Source organism: Hypanus sabinus, chromosome 29 (assembly GCF_030144855.1).
Source record: "Hypanus sabinus isolate sHypSab1 chromosome 29, sHypSab1.hap1, whole genome shotgun sequence".
In the NCBI taxonomy this organism is placed as follows: Eukaryota; Metazoa; Chordata; class Chondrichthyes; order Myliobatiformes; family Dasyatidae; genus Hypanus; species Hypanus sabinus.
Genome location: NC_082734.1, coordinates 10,491,689 through 10,514,237, shown reverse-complemented (window position 1 = coordinate 10,514,237; position 22,549 = coordinate 10,491,689). Strand labels below are relative to the sequence as shown.

General features: G+C 42.3%; 2 protein-coding genes across 3 annotated transcripts in view; one reads left to right on the top strand and one right to left on the bottom strand.

Moving 5' to 3' along the window:
• The window catches only part of LOC132382966 (GTP-binding protein 1-like), a 46,257-nt gene extending 43,416 nt beyond the window's left edge, over positions 1-2,841 (top strand). Inside the window, exon 12 of the mRNA XM_059953583.1 lies at positions 871-2,841. Within this exon, the coding sequence (XP_059809566.1) occupies positions 871-960 (90 nt within the window). The 3' untranslated portion in view covers positions 961-2,841. The remainder of the gene's footprint in view (positions 1-870) is intronic.
• Positions 1-22,549, bottom strand: part of LOC132382967 (epsin-2-like) — a 66,079-nt gene that overhangs the window by 3,978 nt on the left and 39,552 nt on the right. The window contains exons 7-12 of one of the 2 annotated variants that reach the window (XM_059953584.1): positions 21,075-21,228; positions 15,552-15,701; positions 13,492-13,602; positions 10,340-10,594; positions 4,864-10,132; positions 3,227-4,818 (exon numbers count right to left, since the gene is read on the bottom strand). In XM_059953584.1, the coding sequence (XP_059809567.1) occupies positions 9,852-10,132; positions 10,340-10,594; positions 13,492-13,602; positions 15,552-15,701; positions 21,075-21,228 (951 nt within the window). In that variant the 3' untranslated portion in view covers positions 3,227-4,818; positions 4,864-9,851. Of the gene's footprint in view, positions 1-3,226; positions 4,819-4,863; positions 10,133-10,339; positions 10,595-13,491; positions 13,603-15,551; positions 15,702-21,074; positions 21,229-22,549 lie in introns of those variants that run through there. The other variant, XM_059953585.1, reaches the window with a different exon arrangement.

The following is a 22,549-nucleotide window of genomic DNA, read 5'->3' as shown; positions in this document are numbered from 1 at the left end:
CCCCCCCCCCCCCAGATTCTATTACTATGAAGCACCCAACTCCATCCCATTCTCCTTGTCAAGGACATGTGCCTGATAGTTCTGAGGGGTGGTGCCGGGTGTCTCCTCGTTCACTTTGTCCATCTCTTTGCTTTCTCTTGCTGCACGGTTTTCAGATGCCTTTAGAGGATAAACATAACTGGGATGTTAATAAGAAAAACAAGGTAGCAGTATGGATTCACTTGTTCTTGTTTGGTCATAAAGTTGAGCATGTTGCTCTTGGAGCAATCTGCAATTATAGACTGGTGCTGTTATGTTAAGATCCATAAGATGGAACATCTTCAGTGTGATCTATCCAGCACTCCACTGAAACACTCCAGTGTGAGTGCGGGATTGTAACTCCCTAAACCAGTCAACACATCCGTAGGATTCCCAGTCACTTTCTGACACCCAGTGGCTGGCCAGAGCACCAGCAGGCTTTAGCAAGTTTTCTCACATTCTGCTAAACTATCTTTGGGTGTTTAAACAAAATCCCACAAAGTCATCGGCCATGTTATCTATGGCAGTAACTAGACACTGCATATTTAAAAAGTTAAAGTTGAATAAACTTGGTTATTACTACTAAAGGAGGGAAGGGGAGGGGGAGGTTGCATGATTACTGTAGGTAGTAGTTGCTGTAACCTGGCTATGCATCAAGAACTTGACACTTGATTGTGGTAACAATACCCCCCCCCCCCCCCACAGCTATCTGAGGCGAGTCTTTTAGCATGCCTTACTACTGGAGATGTTGGCCTGACCCTGCAGTGAACTAAATCCTAGCAGGCAAGATACTAGGATCCTTTTGCCACTGAATGTCTTGATTTTTGTTTCTCCTGTTTGATTTCTTCCCAGCCCAAGACTAGTGGCGGCAGAAGGCGAGGAGGACAAAGGCACAAGGTGAAATCCCAGGGAGCTGCTGTGATTCCAGCAAGTGGTTGTTAGGTAGTTCAGAAAGTGACTCTGCAAGACAAGAAGACACTTGTTCCATCTTGATCACTACTTCCCTAGCCCCTCCCCCTTCCTCTACTGCCCCGCCAAAAACCAAAATTCAACCTTCTCGGAAATATCATTATGGAAGTATCCAGAACTAATTAGGAAGTGACATGAGAATTGTTACTTTTTTTAAAAACAAGTTTTTTTGGAATGGATTTTAACTTTTTTTAAAAAACCATTTACCGAAGGCTGATGTCAGTGTCAAATGTCTCTTTTGAATTTTATGCACGTGTGTCACTCTTTTGATATAAAGATGTTTAATTAATCAAACATTTGCTCTTTTGAGTTTGAAGTATGCAAGGGAAATGCATTCTGCTTGTTTAATTTCAGTATTTAAAATTTACTGACCACCTTTAATCAGACTCCCACAGTTCATTCAATCTCTTGGCTGTGACTGAATTATTTATTAAAGATATTGAATTTTATTCTGTTACTTTACAAGGTTATAGTGACCTTAATAGATCTGTATTTGGTCCTGTACTGTCATCTTAAAAAAAAAACACCTGGTATCTGAAACCACTTTAACCAAATTGTCACAGAAGCCACATAACAATTTTGTTTTGGCAGTGGTGTAGCCTTGTCCCTAAAATGTGACTTGTAACAGCAGCAACAGTAAACCTACTTTTGGAGAAGACTTGTTACAACCCACCTCCTGATGAGTACCTGTTTCTTGATCAGAAATGAGCAAAGCTCTGGTATAAGCCTGGTTAGTGGGGTCAGTTATTACCTTTTGCCTGTCCTGTAGTTGGAATTACTCTTGGTGTGGAAAACCTTGGTCCTGTTCTTGTGGGGTCGGGGTATTGAATAAGACCTAATCTTTGAGATGAGTGGTTCCCTTTCCTCTCTGGCATGTACAAGTCCTAGCTGGCTACTGGTGTAGTGACACCCGCACCGGACCTCAAGGTGAGTGGTCCCTAGTTCCAATCCGGCCGGTTCCTTGCACGCTTTCCATCCGTCATGGGTTGAGCATCGAGCTAGCAACTTGGCCTCGTAAAACAGACAAACTCTAAAGAATCGGCAAGGTTGCTACCTGTTGCACCAGTGAGGCATGGTGCAAATTGTCATGAACCAGGGGGAAAAAAGGTGGAATTAAGCTGGATTAATATGGTTATTATGACTATCAAAATTGTGAGAAATCCTGTAGTTGTAACCAGTCTGCCTCCAAATTGAGCTGAATACTCCAAAATTTGTGTAGCTGGTGAAGATATTTTTAAACCTCTGTATAATTGGTACTCCATCGATACAAAGGGTAAGGGAGGAAACTGTCAGTGGGAGCTGATGCTCATATTTGTATACCCAGTACTGTGACAGGTGCTTGTGCCTGTAATGCTGACAAATTCTTAAGTGCTTTATTTTTGAAGACATTTCTTGTGTGCTTAAATACTTCTTAACCAGTAGCTTGTACATACGGATGTTAATTCATAGCCCTGTTGGAAGTGCACTTGGTCTTAAACAGGGACTAGAAGCTACAACATTGTCTTTGTGCTGTCTCGTATTGTTGGAATGTTCCACCATCACTAGAGGTCAGTCACGCACACAGAAAACCAGCAGTGATGGTGGTATGTAAATTATGTGTTAGATGATTTTTTTTTTGCAGCTTGAGTTCCTGGTGCTGTTGGATGAATTCAGTAAGGGCCTGGATTCAATGTACAATCTCCCAGTGCAGCTTATTTATTGTATTACAACTGAGTAAGAGTGGGGGCTTTGGAACCAGGCTGCCACATCTCAGTGTCTCTCTTTCCTCAATCTCCAGTAATGTTCAAACCAAGAGGCACATAAGGAGTAGGGCATTGTGTTGTATTCATCAATAAAATGGTTCCAGTTCATTGAGCTATGGCTCAGTTTAGTCCAATGAGAACTTTCTTCCTTGGTATTTGAATTGGATGTCTGCGCTTTAAGCAATGTTGTCCAATGCAGTGGCCAACTGAGAATCTACAGTACTCTGATATTGGTGCTTGGCCCTGTAGTTTCAATCTCTGTAAAAGGGGAAGTACTTTAAGCATAGCTGCAAAACCACCTCTGACCAATGGTTGAATATATTTAATAATGGGTGCTAAATATTTTGCATTTGGCTAAGTTGACACTTTCTATTGGGCAATATTGCAATTTAGCTTCATTGTTCAAAAATGAGAATTGTTTCAACTGGAAAAACTAAGGATGTATTAGATCTGCAATTAGTTTGTTCATTCAAGGGTCATAACCATGCACAAGCAAAGCAGATTGATTACCCTGTATTTTTTACAATAGCCATTATATTAAAATCATTTCTATAAAGCCCTTTGCTACATTGATCCCAAAGCACTTTAGTGAAACTTGAACACAGCAAACAATCAAATAGGTAATCTAATCACTATCATAACAATGGTTTTGTGATGAAGAATAAACATTGGACACCTGGGTGTTTAATACTTCCCTAACACATGACATTAATGAGTCCCACCTAGCAGCTTTAATGCAATGAATGGACTTATACAGTATCTAAGCAACATGTATAAAATGCTGGAGGAACTAAGCAGGCCACGCAGCATCTATGGAAAAAAGTACAGTTGGCATTTCAGGCCGAGACCCTTCGGCAGGCCCGAAACGTCAACTGTACTTTTTTCCATGCTGAGCTATTCCAGCATTTTGTGTGTGTTGCTTGGATTTCCAGCAGCTGCAGATTCTCTTGTTTGTGATGTGATTACCGTACTGTATCTATACCATTTTGCTGTTATTTTTCTATGAACTTTTTGTAAAGTGAGTGAACTTTCTAATCCACTGATCATTGTAGAGAAGGAAGCTTAACCATCTACCTCTTAAATCATCATGTAATTTGATAGTCCTATTTGCTGAAAATCTGCAGTGAAGTTCGGTAGGTCAGGGTTTGAATGCCAGAGGGTTAGTACAATATTCTAACCAGTAGTAGGCTCTCAGTGTATTTGAATGTATGCTAAGTTGCTGAGCTACATTGATTTGAGATAAATACTAGTTTATTTGAACTTGTGTACAATCCCGAGCAACAGAAGGTGAGGAAAATTATGGGGACAAATCTTTCTATTTCTACCAGTTTATAAAATGGTCTTAAACAATATTGCACATAAGTTCACACATTTATTTTGGAAGTACAGTTAATATGGCAAATATGACTTTAAATATTTAACCAAACTGGTGGAAATCTACAGTTAAATGTAATGACTAACAAAAATTCAGGTGCCCAAGTCTGTCTTAGATTGAATTTCCTTCGTAACCGTTGAACTATCATAGGCTAGCCAGAGCCAAAGTGAGTTTTAATATCACTGTAACATTATAGTGATCTTTTTGTTTGTACAACTCTAAGTGAATAAATATCGTCAGATCTGGAACAGCAGTAGATGGAAATAAGGTGAACTGATTCCATGTCTCCTGCCATTTGCCTTGGAAATAAAGTCTAACCTCATGATACTGGCACCACTGATGTATCTGATACAATGTTGAGATATCAGATCAAACGACTCAAGCAATAAAACATGAACTACACTGTATAGTGTCACAAGCAGTAAGTGCAAACAATCCTTCAAAAATACTGCCAGTCATCTAATAAAATAATGAAGTGGGACCCAGACCCAGGAATAAGCAGATTCTTCCCATTCCAGCAGTCAATGTACGAAGGGGGGCTTGCTCACTTAGAAAACATGGAACTGCACCCTGTATATAGTATTGATTCTACACCTCAGTTATAAATATTTGTATATTAAAATTAATGCATAAGATATCCTACAAATCAATTCTTTGGACATCTATTTCCTTAATGCCTTTTTAAAGGACCCTGTTGATGTTTGAGATTCCCACCTATTAGCATCATAGGCAGCAGCCTCTGGGGCAAAAAAAGGCTACCAGTAATCTAATATTCACTTGCTAGGTTGCAACCTGTCTGATTAAGAAGTGGAGATGGTAAGGAAAGGGAAGCAGCAGGTCTCGAGTCTGAGTTTTGCCAATGCAGAAGCTGCTTGGGCCTGTGTAGTTTGCAACAGCCCTTTAGAGGAGCACACAGAAGCAGTTTTGACATCAGCTACTATTGACACAAGCAAGGAATAAAAAGCAAAGTAACTCCATGTCAATTCTCAAAAAAGTAAAATGTGGCAAAAGGTAGGCAGGTCTCTTTCTAAATCCTGCAATGTTTACAAAAATAAAATACTCATTACAATTCCTAAACCAGTTTAGACTTTCTTTAAAATAAAGGTTGAGAAAAAATGTTTTCAGAGGTTCAGGCTATCTCAGTATTGCTGTATTGATATCACACAAGGAATTAAAATATATTATGTGTAGTATCCTTACAGAATTAGTGTCGGAAACAATTCACAGAGATTGTTATAAAAGTTATTTCAGGGGAAATGAAAGCTCCAAGTTGTAGGCTAAAGGCTGAATGTATATATGTATCGGTTAGTAGGCAGAATTGCAGTGGACAGTTTGGTAATTTTCAATTTTTCTTGGATAATTATAGCTTTGATCAGACCAACTAAAGTGAAGTGGGAACTAAGCTGCTTCTGTTTCCCATCTCCCATGGACAGTGAATCACCCCGAAGACAAAACCCTCATGTTAAAGGAGTTTTACTGGGAAGCTTCTACAGTCATATCTACTGTCCAATTATAGTCATCTCCTCTCCTAATTTCAAACAGTAAAATCTACAACTCTGCAAAGTATCTTCTCAGAACATCAATCCTGCTGTGCTCTCTCCAGATTCAAAGGAATAACAAAAGCCAGAAGAATTGTCCTAAGTAATACTATGGTATAAAAAGAGCAACACACTTCAAAAGAGATGCTGTTGGCTCAGGTGTGTGAAAACTGCAAAGGGATGAGATCTTTCAAAACGTGCCGTGCACATAAATGCAATTTGTCTCAAACATGCATAAGTTTCTATTTCTGAATAAGAGTATAAATTACTCTTTTCAATTACTTCTTGAATCCTCAAAATTTGCACCTTCACTATCTGCATTACCAGCAGTTCAATACAACTTCACATCTTTCAACGTGACCCTGAAACCCACATGCGAACACCTAGTCTGCAACTACCGTGCCAGTACTCATATCTTCACTTCAGTTTTTAGTAAACTTTTTACTTGTATGAGAAACCATAATTTCAGACACAAATGTTAGCATTTATTGTCAGCATAGCTGGTACAGATTAGACACAGAATACAGATCCCTCGGAACTGTCCCCTCAAACGTAACCATGGCAAAAACAGCATGATTTAAAAATTTCAATACTGTACTGCCCTGGGAAAGTTTGATAGGACAGTGTAAAACTTGCTGATCCATCCCGCATTGCCAGGATGGTTAGATACAAAGTTCCTTTTACACTGCGCCAGGGCAGTGCAAGGTGCACTGTAACATGCTGGAATTACTGCCTCAGCCCAATTAAATTTTGATCCTAGACCCAAGCTGCAAGCAAGATACTTTTCTGCAACTGCCACAGTTGTCTGAATTTGTTAATTATAAGAAGCAAAAGTTCACTATCTTCCCATTGTACTGCCCTGACCCACAGCATTTTTAGAGGAATTCTGTCTGAATGGCATGCTTCACTAATCTCATGATCAGAAAACATGGATGAAGTGCCAGATAGGAGACTGCCTTTACAAAGTTGGAAGCTTGATTTGTCTCGAGAAGGGACAGGAGGAAAGATTGTGAAAACAAGAACGTGCCCATTTGGTGTGAGCTGCACACTGTATCACATCAGAACTGAGAGAGATTACTGAAACAAAGATACCACCACACCTGAGCATAGAGTGTAAACTGTAATCACAGTCACAGAAGCAGATGTAAAGAAATGCAGTGTAGGTCACAGCTTTAAGACAAGAATGCATCTCCAATAATAAACATTAAAAAACTGCAGTAAATCTACCTTTAGACAAACGTTTCTTGTGCTGTAATTATCATCCAGTTTTAATCAAGCTGTGTCTTTCCTGAGAGGTACTGAAACTAGCTTGGTCAGGAAAATGACAGTCACTGCACAATATTAAGAAAAACCTACGCCATGTGGCTCAGAACATTGACCATAGCACCAGTATCCATAGGTAATATCAGAAGGTGGCAATCAACTATTTTTTCATGGTTAATATCATACAGGATTATAGTTTAAAGGGATTAATCCTATATTATGCTTATGATGGCCTTCCACCAGGGTTTTGGTTACCTGCCCTTATGTCAATGGCTTTGTTTAAATATTTTTCTTTGTTTAAATATGTTTGGCAATGCTCCAATTGAATAACTGGGGATTTTTTTTCACTTTAAAAAGGGGACTTTTGACGCAGAATTGCATTAGGGTGTCACTATTTTAGGTAACCCATTAATACTGCAATGAGCTAGTTAGAAACCATAATACTGCAGCAGGTTTATGCAGTGACTTAATACTGTGGAGAGTCAGTATTCAAAGATACTTGATACTGCCAAGTACTGAGCTTTACTGTAAACAGCTACCATTAATACTGTAGTGGGTTACTGTACAACATGTCCTCAAGCAGTGCTAAAGTACTTACTGAATTGCAAGCTCCATCCACTTTATACTGAAACTAGTCATTTTTATTTCTTCAATCCTATACTAGAGCAACCCACTAATAAATATTTAAATAATAACAATATAATCTTATTATTGAAACTTTTCTTATAGGTCATTAAAGGTCTGTAAATCTTATCCTGACCAGCGATGGTCAAACAATGTAACAGAGCAATGCAGGTTTAAAAATCTGAGTCCTTGCTTTCTCCAAGATTTTGTCCTGTAATATGTGTTTGTAAACTTCATAAGTATTCTATGTAATTGATCATCCACCAGACCTCGCCCATTCTGATTGTCTTCTGAGTAAGCCAGGGAGGAGAAAGGGAACACTTTAGAAAGTCCAACCATTCTCACTGACTGGTACCCAAACTAAAACAAAAACAAAAACTTAATAGTGTTGATTAAGAAAACTTACACACGTTGTACGGGGAGAGTCACTGAATTTGAAAGTTATGTTCCGTATAGAAGATTAGCCACTTCAAGAGTTCAACAAGTATCATTGACAGGTCTTAGTCAAAAGTTTAGCACAGAACTTTCCCCATTCGTAAAGACCAGTATAGGGGTCTGAAGTGGCAGAGATCCATACTGTAGTCAGTGTTTCTCACTGCTGTATAGTAGACTAAATCTGCTCCATCCATCTTGACAATCTCTCACCTTTGCTCTAAATTTCCAGGGAAGCACATGGCTGATTATTGACCAGGAGACAAGTAATACAAGAAGCCAACAGGAAAGGTGCAGAACCCTCTGCGCTGGTGATGAAGCATTGTTTCATCAGCCAGAGTTACATGTGTTTCAAGCAATTTTCAAACTGAAATATGTTTGTCACATATCTTTCACCAGTCATTCTCCCTTTCTAGCCACATTCTAACGGAAATAGCGGCTAATACTTATATGTATTGCAGAAAGTGCACAAAGGACATGACACCCCATGCTAATTGTACCCAAAAGGCCGGCAAACCAGTTAGAGATGCCTGTAGTGCTCTTTGCAGTTAATTACCTCTTTTATTTGACAATGGCTAGGGTGGCTATGTCATTCTCACTGTGGTCATATGTGTTAGTCCAAGATTCTCTTGAAACTGGGTTCTGTGATTCACTTGAGTTTCAGTTCTACTATTGTTCCCTCCTACAAATCTGAGGTCCTGACTATAAGTATTGGCTTATATTTTGAGAAGATGAATCATTCAGGCATGGGAGGTCAAGAGCTGATGAATCCAGGGGGAGGTAAGGGAACCGCAGAGATGTTTTATCACTCAGGCCTGGGTCCCAAACACTCAAGCCAACACAAAAAAAAACACAGATTAGTAAACATACGACTGCAACAAAATGTAAACATTTTTTAAAAGATACTAAAAAAAATAACCCCGATGGGAAGCATTGAATAACAGAGTGGTAATGTATAACCTCAAATAAAAGGTACCCGGCCAGGGTGCTCAGCAACAAGTTGACGAACAGAGCTGGCTTCAGATCACTTGCCTGCTCCGCCCCAAAGTTCACAAGTTCTGGTCTGTGAATGTACCAGGCCATAAAATGACAGCAAACTGACCGAGAGATCAATGCAAAAGGAGATGGTGAAACCACAGGAAGTAAGCCACGCTTTTTCCCTTCCACCACTCAATGACAGTCCTAGAGGCAGCCACACTTTGATCTGGAGGCTGCACCCTGCAGAACTGACTGGGGAATTGTATAAAGTAAGTGCTGAAGGACTGGAGAGGATCTCCTGAGTCAGGTAGTAGTGCATATTACCCCAGGCGAGGCTGACAGAGTGGGGCTAACAAGAACTAGGTTCCTGGACAGTGCATCCCACTATCACAATGTTGACAGGGTGCTCCAGCCATCTAATGGTTACCAGAGCTGAACATAAATAATACTGTTCCCTCCCCAACTATTTGGCCTCTTGTTAATGACCTAATCCACCCTCTATCTGCCCCTACGCAGGCAGCCAGTAATCTGCTCCCAATGCTGAGGGACTGATTTGACCGGGTAGATTAGTCTGTAAGGGGCCCCAGTCAGACACCATCAGCTTGGTGCAAGTATAAGTTGTTACTGGAGCTCGATCACAGAAAGCAGTGAGTAGCATCTTCAGGCTCCTGCACAGACAGAGGCTGCTGATACTTAAAGTGCTCCTAAACCACGTATACTGTTTGCCAGTTCATAGTGCACAAGCGTTACTCATCACAAGTCAAATTTTGGGAACTTCTCTGTATGTCGTCTTGTCACAATTGTCCAAAGGAAAAAACTTGGTACATTTTTGTACTTGAGTTGGCACGGGGGAAGGAAAAAAACAATTATAAAACAGATTACTTAAATTCTGAGCTGAAATGCTGACAACCATCATAATAGGAATGGGTTAGTGGATCTTGGAGTGGGGCCAGGGGCAGGAGGGGTTGGCGTGGCAACGTAGGTTGGGCCCATCACCCTTTGCACGTTCGCACCCTGAGGCATGCCCATAACAGGCATGGTTACCATGGGAGCGACTCCGACCCCAGGCATCGAGGAGAAGGGGGTGCCACTGACGCTCACGGGTCCAAACGGGGTCTGGGTTACGGCCATCACGGAGCTGGACACCTGAGTGGGGGCACTGTGGAATGGGTTTGCTGTTGCTGGGGGAGCACCTGTGGAGAGAGGGAGAGGGAGACCATATTAGAAACTCTCCCATCTTGTCCCGTCCACTCTACACCGCCAACATTTGCGTTATTGGGAACGGTGACCCATATTAAGATACAATTTTCATGGACACTAGCATCCTTCGGGCCCCCACCCAGCCACTGTGGGGAACGGGGTTGGAGTTACGCGAAGCCGTGGGCAGATCTCGCACTCACCCTGCATCAAGAAGGGGTTTGTGTTCACATTAGGGTGCGTTGTGCGGGCAATGAGGGTGTCCAGGTTTACCAGCGAAGCATTGGGACCCAGGAAGGCTTCGGGATTCTTCTGCATGACTGGCTGGTGCTTGGGGGTGGGTAGCTTGGAGGCCTTGGTGCTCAAGATGGAGGGCACATCGAAGGTGCTGGGGTAGGCTGTATCACTGGACGTGGCTGCTGTGGTCAGGACGTTACCCGGCCCCTCGAATATGGCACCTGCAATGGTCAGAATAAATTTACACAGGAAAAACATCCTTACTGCTTTCGATGCCTATTCCATGACAAATACAAACCAATCGAGGGCAAGAATGGCGACACGATCATCAACTCCCAAAACCCCCCCAAAAAAAAACAAAATGCATCAAATGGCAACAAGAACACCAACCCCCAAACCACCTCCCCTCGTGCTTTAAACTAAGAAATTGCATCACGCGCCACTGAGAAAGAATCAGCAAAAACACAGAATACAAAAACCATAAGATTGAAAAAGTCCACAGTCCATAAATGCAGAACCTCGGTAACATCCTCCGAGAGTACTGAGAGAGAGAGAGAGATACAGAGACCTACCCTCCAGCCACAATGAGTGATAGGCTGCCAGACAGCCTCCATATCTGTTTAAACGTTCAGCACTCTTGATAATTTTCCCCCAACCCCACCAAAGTATTGTAAAACTCCAGCAAGGGTGCAACCCTAGTCTCGGCTTTCACAGTCGGCTGTAACTGAGAACCGTATCAGGGACTCCAGTGAATATATCAAATTGCTGCAGTGTCTTCTGAAATGCTATTGCAGGAGATGAGTTTAAACCAAGCGTCAGACAATTTAGGAGACTCCCTGGAGAGGGTCTAGTGTTAGTACTGGGCAGGGACAAATGTATCAAAGAGTCTGCTCCATTCCACACTGTGCCGAGAGTCTAGATTGCTATTATGTGGTGTGGTAGCACAGCGGTTAGCATAATGCTGTTACAGGACCAGTGACCCGGGTTCAATTCTGCTTGTACGTTCTCCCTGTGACTGCATGGGTTTCCTCTGGGTGGTCTGGCTCTTCTCCCACATTCCGAAGACGTACAAACAGAAGGTTAATTGGGAAGTTTGGGCTCGTTGAGCCAGAGCTCGCTGTATCTCAGCAAACAGAAAAGTAAATTAAAGGAACTATTTTTCAGATGCTGTAACCTTTCACTCGGACACTAAAGGACTGATCACAAGATCTCACATCTCATGTAGAATTCCCTATAATGTACTGCATGACACTGTCAGGAAGGAAGAGCTTATGATACAGCAGATGAGGAGTCTTTGCAGTATGGTTCAATATTAACAGCAGCACTCTATTACCTCAACAAGGAAGTTCTCACGTGCTGGATGAAAATCCGGCATCGTGTGTGGGCTGGACAAAATTAGGTTCACGAAATTATGAGCAGCATAGATAATGCAGGTGGTAAGAAACTTTTCCCTATAATGAAGGTATCTAAAACTAGAGGTTTAAAGTAAAGGGAAAGAGATTTAGAGGGGATCTGAGGAAGAACATTTTCAACTGGGGAGAGGTGGTTGGGCTGAAATCTAGAACACACACTGCCTGAGTGGGTGGTGGAGATAAAGAGTCTCAATGAGATGAATTGCCAAGGCATATAAGGCTATGGCCCAAGAACTGGTGTAGATGGTCAGCATGGACAGAATGGGCTGAAGGGCCTGTTTCCAATCAATGTAACTCTCAGAGGAGGGAAAGTTATTCATGCCCTGCCTGATCTTCGCTTTGCCCAGGCATTTTCCAGCATTACACATTGGGGAGCAGGGGCATCGTCAACCAACTCAGTCAAAATGTAGGGCTGAGAGGAGGGATAGAGGTAGAAGGGGGGGGAGAGGGAGGGAGTGGGAGAGGGGGAGGGGGATGGGGGAGAGAGAGAGGGGGGGGAGAGAGAGAGAGATAGTATACCAGATTTCACCAAATGGCTCTATAAAAAGGTTAATTTTAATTTAAAATATCTCAAATTGAAAAGATACAGCGCTCTTGAGGCCCTCCGTTGGTTGAGGTCAACCATTGGATGTTGTGTCCTAGCTGTCTACATGAGAAAACTGTTGCCTCCCCCTCCCCATGCAGCTGATGAATCCAAAGGAACAGCTGAGACTGATACAGTTTGGCACCAATGTCGTCGCAGGAATCGCCAGTCAGCGTTGAACTCAGAGTAGGATTGCCTGAGGGACTCCAGCTCTGGATTTTTCCTCAGGGTTTACTCCTGAAGCCCTCCCCACGAGGCAGTGGAGGTTTGAGATTGGTTTTCTCTCTCGACGAGCTGCCAACCACGGCTGGTGAGCCCCATCTGCCCAAAGCGACTGGTTTAAAGGCGCCAGTAACCCGCCTTTGCCCTTTCTCCTGTCAGTAGAAACAGTTCTGCCAGGTTTAGTAGCTAAACCACACATGAAGTCCAGGAGCTGGATTTGGTTGTCAGAGGCTATCTGACACACACCATTGGGACCTCGTAATAGGTAATGGGAGCTTATCCACACAACCTTAAGGAATGCATAGCATTCTATTTGGATAATAAATGATACTAACAACAGCAGAGTCTCAGCTGCAGTTGCTACCACCATATTTGCCTCTTGAACCCCAGGTCTGGAGTTTGAATCCAATCCTAGAGACTGAAATCTAGGCCAACAATTCAGGGCAGGGTTGAGAGTGATGCAGAACTGATTTGGATTTTTTCAGATAGAAATAAACCACAGTGCTGTCTGCTTTCAAATGTGAAAGATACAGTAGGAAAGTAGATTGTTCTACCCAGTGCCCTCATCCCAACACCAACAAAACAACTGTTGTTCGTGGGAGCTTGCTGTGTGCAAGTTGCCTCTGTGAAGTACAGGATTAACTGTAAAGCATGTTGGGAAGTGCTGGCAAGAGACTGGAGAAGATTTTGAATCTTGAATAAAATTGTACTAACAAGTGAACCTGATTTTTGTAATGCCTGTAATGTAGGAAATTGCCCAAAGGCAGTTCATAGAACTGAAGTAACAAACCTGATGATGGAGAGAAAAACAATGAGCACAACGATGGAGAGATGACCAAGCGAACATATGAATGGACGCAGCAAAACTCAGATCAGCTGGTCATTACAATGGGAAGCTCACCTGTTGCCTGTCCTTCTGCTTTCCTGGGTGAGCCTCGGCGATGGCTGAATGCAGAGAAATCATCCGTCACAGTTGCATCTGCAGTGCCGAGAGAGTGGAAAGGGGAAGCTCCTGCGAGAGAGGATGTGCTGGGAATTGTTATTTAACCTTTTGCCTTTCCTGCACTAGTCTGTTCACTCCATTGAGACCCAATACACAATCGAGATGCTGTTGTTGAGCTATGAGTGAACTATGTTGGTTTGGGGCTCCTTAAAGAAATATTTTACAACTATCTGGCACTCTTAGTCAACCAATTTTTTAAAAAATCCACACTTTCTCTTTAAATATTTTCAAAACATCCATGAACTCACAATCTGTGAATTACTAGTCCAATAACTTAACATTGTTCCAGTCCATTCCATGGCGACTGAGTTTTGGAGGTCAAAGACACAACCTCATGGTTAATACCTCACATCTTCCTGTATGTACTGAGGATGAAACCAGAACCATAGCTACAAGTTACAGAGACTGGAACCTGCACAGAGGTAATATTTTAAATATAAACTGCATTGACAGGCTAAAGGTTTTGAAAAGTCTCTTTCCAGTATCCTTACTCAAAAAACAAAAATCAAAATATGTTCAAATTTTCCACAGAAATTATGATTTCTTATATAAAAAAAAGCAACACTTAAATGATAGAAACTTGGACTTAAACCAACCACCTTTTAGGAACAATACACTTCATATTCAATAAATTCCAAATGTAGATGATTTCACAAACAGGACTGATCAATTTCTATCTGAATGCATCTGTGATCGGTGGTTTTGCCTTGTTCAGTCGCTAATGACAAACACTGGGACAAAACAGGAAGGTGAAAATCATTGTAGAAATGCAAATCAGCCTTCCTTTGACACTGGGCTCAGTTTTGGGAGGCATCCTGCTCATCTACAAACCATACTAAGTGTCCAAATGGTTGAACACTCTGAGTACCCTGAATCTGATTCTGGTATGGATATTGCCCTTCAAGGTATCCAGTGAATGTTTTACTGGAGGGAGAAAGATTACTGAATCCCTTAGTGCCTCACTCTTCTCACAGAAGGTACTTGTACAATCAGATGGTAGAAAAGGTGTTTTGACATCCTTTTGAAGAGTGGAGTTCTTCCCCTTCTCCTGGCCCAATACCGGTCCTTCAATCAACATCATTACAGCAGATTACCTAATAATTATTGAACTGTGGGAGTCTTTACATGTGTAAGCCAGCTGCCTACATGTTTTCTACATTGTGTTTCTAGCACAATGCTTTACAGAACCAGCAACCTGGGTTCAATTCCCACTGCTGTCTGTAAGGAGTTTGCACGTCCTCCCTGTGAAATGCGCAGGGTTCCTCTGGGGACTCCGGTTTCTTTCCACAGTCCAAAGATGTACAGATGGTAGGTCACCATAAATTTTCCTGTGATTAGGGGCTAAGATTAACTTGGGGGTTGCTGGGCTCGAGGGTCTGGAAGGGGCTAGTCTGTGCTGCATCTCAAGTACATCAATAACCTTAAAGCCTTTGGGACGTCTTGAAATGTGCTACAGAAATGGGTTTCTCTTTTATAAGCCCAATGTAATTAAAAAAAACACTTTTAAATGCAGCAAAATGGTAGACTTGCTGCTCCACAGCTGCAGCTCTTGAATTCAATCCTCTGTCAGGATGCAAGGGTGCTAGGTGCTGAGTTTGTATGTATTGCCTGCTGACCAAGCGAGTTTCCCCTGGGTGTCCACACTTATCCCCAAGAAAGTCTGGCTGGTAGGTTTAGTAGCTATTTAGATTGCTCTTGAGTACAAATGGGTCATAGAATCGTGGGAGAAGCTGATGGGAATGCGAGGCAAATAAAATGGGATTAGTGTATGATTACGTGGTTAGAACAGATTGGTGGGCTGAAGGGCCTGTACTTGTGTTTTTCGACTCTATGACATAGTGATTAGCATTTCAAAAAATACTGAAGTAAGATTGAAATGATTTGTGTGTGTGTTGCTTGGATTTCCAGTTTTTGATGTGGCTGAACTAATAGGTAGTTAGACTTTTATCACTCCTCACCTGGGGGAGAGGTTGGCGCCCAGGGGTCTCGATCAGAGGCTGGAGCGACCGAGCCCCAGGGATCTGTGCTTCTTGATGGCTGATCTCCTGAAGGGGGGAGGCTGGAAGCACCCCACGGATCAGACGCAGTGGCAGCCAGCCTGGAACCTGCTGCGAGATGGATTGAGATTTTCAGTTGAACATAATGAATGAATTTCAGCTCTACTGAAGCAGTGGGCTAATAATCATTACAGAATATACTAAAACATTTAATAATTTCCTTTTGATTGTTAGATGCCAATGTCAGGACATTTCTGTAAATAAAACCTGTTGCAAGTGTCAAATCTTAGGTGAAATACTGTCTAGAGACAACAAAGGCAACTACAGTTTTAATGGATCTCCTTACTATTTATATACCAAGAACTGAGAACTGAGATCTAACCTGGTCCCAACATATCGATTCAGCTATAAAGAAGGCAAGACAGCGACTACCTTTGTTAGGAGTTTGAGGAAATTTGGTTTGTCACTTAAACCACTTGAAAACTTCTACAGTTGTACCATGGAGAGCATTCCGACTGGCTGCATCACCGTCTCATATGTGTGTGGGGGGGGGGGGCAGTTACTGCGCAGGATCAAAAGAAGCTACAGAAAGTTGTAAAATTAGTCTGCACCATCGTAGTATCCAAGACATCTTCAAGGAGCAATGCCTCAGGAAAACGGTGTCCATTATTAAGGGCTCCCATCACTCAGGACATGCTCTCTTCTCATTGTTACCATACAAGCCTGAAGACACACACTCAGCGATTCAGGAACAGCTTTTTTCCCTCTGCCAATTGCTAATTGGACATTGAACCCATGAACATTACTTCATTTTTTTTTACATTACTTCTGTTTTTGCACTATTTTAATTTTAATTATTTAATATACATATATACTTACTGTAATTGATTTATTTATTTTTTGTTCTATATTATCAGTATTGTACTGCTGCCGCTAAGTTAACAAATTCCACAACCTATGCTGATGATATAAAACCTGGTTCTGATTCTGATTCTGAAATGCTGTGACTGCTTTCCAGCAGAAAACTGTGCTTAACAATGAAACAGAAACACCAATGAGATAAATAAAGGATCAGTTCTATAAACCAGGAATGCAAACAGTAGCACTGTATAAGTGTCACCCACCTCCACCACTTCATGCACTATGAGGGTGGTGAATGTGTGGAACCTGTTGCACTGACGGCTGTGGAGGCCAAGTCATTGGGTAAATCTAAAGAGGAGGTTGATAGATTCTTGATTAAGGGCATCAAGAGTTACGGGGGTGAGGCCTGGAGGATGGGGTTGAGGGGGGTAATAAATCAGCCATGATGGAATGGTGGAGTAGACTCGATTCTAATTCTGCTCCAATGTCCAATGGTTTTATATGAAGTATAAAGTAGGTGACTTAGAATGTTCTACTGTAGTAGTAAAGCGAATAAATGGTGGATAAGACATTGAACTGAGTTACAAAGGAACTTCAAGTGGGGACTTTCCATTAAACCATGGATTCTGTATTGATGATGGCTTCATGGTCTGTCGAATACAACGCAGCCACAGTATCTCAGGTCACAACTTAGGGTGTCCCAGGTAACATCACTAGCATCAAGCAGACATAAGAGAATGCATTTGCTAGATCCTAGAATAACAAGATGCTGGAGGAACTCAGTGGGTCAGGTAGTACCTGAGGCTGGAAATGTCCACGGTCCATTTCCCTCCACAGGTGTTGCCTGACCTGCTATGTTCCTCCCACTTGTTCATAGGCATCAGTGAGGGCATGCTACACTACTGTTACAGTGCCAGCAACCTGGGTTCAATTCCTGCTGCTGTCTGTAAAGTTTGTACATTCTTCCCGTGACCACGTGGGTTTCCTTTAGATACTCTGGTTTCCTCGCACACTCCAAAGATGTACAGGTTAGTGGTTAATTGCTCACATACATGTAATGGGGTGGTGCAAGCTTGTTGATGTATTATTCATTATGTGCTATGTCTTTCCATAACCATAAATTTCCATAAATTTTCTTGGCAAATTTTTCTACAGAAGTGGTTTGCTATTGCCTACTTCTGGGCAGTGTCTTTACAAGACGGGTGACCCCAGTGACTATCAATACTTTTCGGAGATTGTCTGCCTGACATCAGTAGTCACATCACCAGGACTTGTGATATGCACCAGTTGCTCATACAACCATCCACCACATGGTTTTACGTGACCCCGATCAGGGGGCTAAGCAGGTGCTACACTTTGCTCAAGGGTGACCTGCAGGTTAGCGGAGGCAAGGAGCGCCTTACACCACCTTTGATAGACACGTATCTCCATCCTGCCACCCAAACTGTGCTGTATCTCTAAATAAAAATGTTAAAAATGTGGCTGACTGTGCAGCTAAAGATCTCAACTACCCAAGCAGAAGACAGCTTGAACCTCTGTCATAACTATGGAGCATCAGACTGAAGGTAGTAATTTCAGGGGCTCTCCAGTTCAGAACAGATTTAAAATATTCCCACATAAATGCTTTGCTGTGATCAGGGAGGTTTAAGGTTAGTCAAGATGGAGCCTAACTCACACTGGACTCCTTCCACAAAGTACACAATACAAAGGAACAACAATAGGAATAAAATAACATATCCTGATATTGCATAAATGTATTAGATATTAACAGGTATTTTACTGAGGACACTCCCTCCAAAAGATTCCCACAGGACTTTCAACAGTGGTGACAATGAGTGTTCAATTAGGATTGATCTAGTCAATAGGATACAATCTGTCATAATGCTACACCACTATCAAACCAAAGTCATCAATAGAAAGGGGGTTAAATAAACAGGAGGAGTAGGAGTAGGACAGTGCAATGCTTTACAACAGCACTCCAATTCACCTACAGAAGAAACAGGTCTACATCAGGTGCTATCTTGTTGGCTCTTCACACAACCCCGGAACATCTGGACAGCAAAGATGCATACATCAGGATGCTCTTTATTAATTACAGCTCAGCACAGTGTGGCTGTGCAGCTCCACACCATATACATGTTTGCTGATGACACCACTGTTGTGGGCCGTATCAAAGGTGGTGGTGAATCAGCATTCAGGAGGGAGATTGAAAATTTGGCTGAGTGATACATTAACAACAACCTCTCACTCAATCTCAGCAAGACCAAGGAATTGATTGAAGACTTCAGGAAAAGGTAACCAGACGTCCATGAGCCAGTAATAATTGGATCAGAGATGGAGAGGGCCAGTAACTTTAAATTTCTGGGTGTCACTTTCCCAGAAGACCTGTCCTGGACCCACCATATAAACATCATTGCTAAGAATGCATGGCAGCACCTCTACTTCCTCAGGAGTCTGTAGAGATTTGGAATGTCATCAAAAACCTTGGCAAACTTCCATAGATGTGTGGTGGAAAGTGTGCTGACTGGCTGCATTGCGGCCTGGTATGAGAACACCAGTGCCTTTGAGTGGAAAATCCTACAAGTAGATTTGGACAAGCGCAGTACTGGTAAAACCCTCCCAACCACTGGGCACATCCACGTGAAATGTTGCTGTTAAAAAGCAGCATCCATCATCAGAGATCCTCACCAACCAGGCCATGCTCTTTCCTCACTACTACCATTAGGTAGAAGGTACAAATGCCTCAGGACACGCACAACCAGGTTCAAGAACAGTTACTGCCCCTCAATCATCAGGCTCTACAACAAAAGGGGATAACTACTCTCATTTAAGGACTTTTTTACCTTGTTATTTCAAGCTCATTAGTTATTGCTATTTATTTATATCTGTATTTGTAATTTTTTGTCCATTGATCCTGTTTACAGTTACTATTCTCTAGATTTGCTATGTAAACCTGCAGAAAAAGAATCTCAGGGTTGTATGTGGTGGCATGTATGTACTCTGATAATAAATTTTACTTTGACTTTGTCTCATGTTCAATTCTGCCTCTGTCTGTAAGGGGTTTGTATATTCTCCCTGTGACTGTGTGGGTTTCCTCTGGGTGCTCGGATTTCCTCCCACTTTCCAAAGACATACAGGTTAGGGTTAGTAAGCTGTGGTAATGCCACATTGGCGCTGGAAGCACTGGGACACCTGTGGGTGCCTCACCCTACACATCCTTGGACTGTGTCGGTTACTGATGCACTTCACTATATATTTCAATGTTTTGATTGTACAGGCGACAAATAAAAGTCACCTTCATCTTTAGAATATTCTAGTTGATTACCGTTTTGGTCAGTTTTACTCCCAAGAACACTGAGAACTGTGCACTTAGTGGCCACTTTATGAAGTACATCTGCTCGTCAAAGCAAATATCTAATCAGCCAATCATGTGACAGCAGCTCAAAGCATGTAGATATGGTCAAGAGGTTCAGTTGTTCTTCAGACCAAACATCAGAATGGGGAAGAAATGTGATCGAAGTCACTTTGACAGTGGAATGATTGTTGGTGCCAGATGGGGTGGTTTGAGCATCTCAGAAACTGCTGATCTGGGATTTTCACACACAACAATCTCTAGAGTTTACAGAGAATAGTGCGAAAAACAAATATCATCCAGTGAGCAGCAGTTTTGTTGGTGAGAATACCTTGTTAATAAGAGAGGTCAGAGGAGAATGGCCAGACTGGGTCAAGCTGGCAGGAAGGTGACAGGAACTCAAATAATTAACAGTGATGTACAGAAGAGTATCTCTGAATGCACAACACATTGAATCTTCAAGTGGATAGGCTATAGCAGCAGAAGACTGCAAACATTCACCTAGTGGCCACTTTATTAAGAGGTACCTAATAAAGTGGCCACTGAGTGTATTTGTTACTAAAAGCAGAAAATCTTAGAAATATTGAGTAAGCCAAACTGTGGAGAAAGAAAAACAGGGCTAATGATTCTGGCCAATCAGCTCTGATGACCTGAAATGTTAATCCTAGTTCCCTCACCACTAATGCTGCCTGACTTGCTGGATATGTCAGCATTTCTGATTTCTTCTCTAATTTCCACCACACAATAATGTTTTAATTTGGAATCAATTCTCTCCATGTGGTCCTGTACCAGGTTTTCTAAATGAGTTAGTATTCTTTTATGCAATACCAATATTCTCCCTCCATTCAAGGCAACGTGACATGCTGGGGGACAACTCCCTAGTCTCTGCCGAGTAGCCAAGTTGGAGTGTGTGCAGCAAGGAAGATCGGCAAATTAATACCAATAACTCCAATCAAGACCGATGCATGTAAATCTCTACAGGTTGAGATATTTTCTAGTAGAAGTTCTTTGGCCAATGATCGATTATCTCTTATCTAGAACCACAGAATCCCAGTCCAACACTTCAACTATCACCCCTTCTTGAGCCCGCAGTTTCAGGTTAGACCTGACCTTCATGTAGGCCTCCGTTAGTCTCGATAGACCATGGACTTGTACCTTGGCTTTTATAATTGTAAACTGACTCTTCGGGGTATCTGGTTATTGATTAGGCAGCCATAAACGCGCGGAACAACCAAACTGCTATGAGTGAAAATAACTCCAACAGATGTTACCCATTTGCTTCCAAGGGTCAGTAGATACTGGACGAGATATAGCAGCCCATGGGTCAGGTTTGGCTGTGGCTGCTGATGGGAAAGGGGTTCCCCAAGGGTCAGATTTCTGTGCCAGGGGAGATGGAGTGGAGTCCGTCAGATCAAGCAGAGCCGTCTGCAAAAATAAATATTTGAAAAAAGTGAATATTTGGCTTATCTGGTGATTATGAACTTTAAGTTTTTTCCCTTATCATTCTTTGCATAGATGGGTGGAGACATTTCTAAGTATCTATTAACAAAACACCTCTAAGCAATTACAGTCAGAACGTTTTGAATTGGAAATGTCCTGTGGGGGGGCAGGCACTGATGTTTTTCCATCTCTGTCGGGGAAATGCAGTGAGCATGTTCTGCCAAGCTCACAACGTGGTGTGTCTGCATCCCTTGTCAAGCGTTTACCACAGAAGCTGAGTGATATATCAGGAGCAACATCAAGCTCAAGACAGGAAGTGTAAAGATGCAATATTTTGATGTACTCACTTCGCATAAACTACTCCCACTACTAATGAGAAACCAACCAGTTTGACATTTCGTCTTACTCTTACAGAGGTCCAAACTGATGTTAAATTCAGAAAAGGGATTTCCAGTTGCCTCTCTTCAGCTCTGACACTAATTCACATTTAGATAACTGGAATAAGGTGTGGCACTAATTCACATTTAGATATCTGGAATAAGGTGTCTAATCACTCTACTCTGCTACTCTAAAAGATCTTGTCTGATTTGTATCTCAATATCACTTATGCAATTTCCTTCCACGATATTTGTATTTATAGCAATAGACATATCAGTTATTCATACTGTAGATAAAAAAAACTAGTTAAGAAAGTCTAATAGTTAAAAAAAAATACTACTATATCCTTCTCACAATTCCTCCATCTCCGCCGCATCTGCTCTCAGGATGAGGCTTTTCATTCCAGGACGAAGGAGATGTCTTCTTTTTTTAAACAAAGGGGCTTCCCTTCATCCACCATCAACTCTGCTCTCAAACGTATCTCTCCCATTTCCCGCACATCTGCCCTCACCCCATCCACCTGCCACCCCACTTGGGATAGGGTTCCCCTTGTCCTTACCTACCACCCTACCAGCCTCCAGGTCCAACGTATAATTCTCCATAACTTCTGCCACCTCCAACGGGATCCCACTACCAAACACATTTTTCCCTTCCCCCCTCTTTCTGCTTTTTGCGACTCCCTTGTCCACTCGTCCCCCCCATCCCTTCCCACTGATCTCCCTCCTGGCACTTATCCTTGTAAACGGAACAAGTGCTACACCTGCCCTTACACTTCCTCCCTCACCACCATTCAGGGCCCCAGACAGTCCTTCCAGGTGAGGCAACACTTCACCTGTGAGTCGGCTGGTGTGGTATACTGCATCCGGTGCTCCCAGTGCGGCCTTTTATATATTGGTGAGACCCGACGCAGACTGGGAGACCGTTTCGC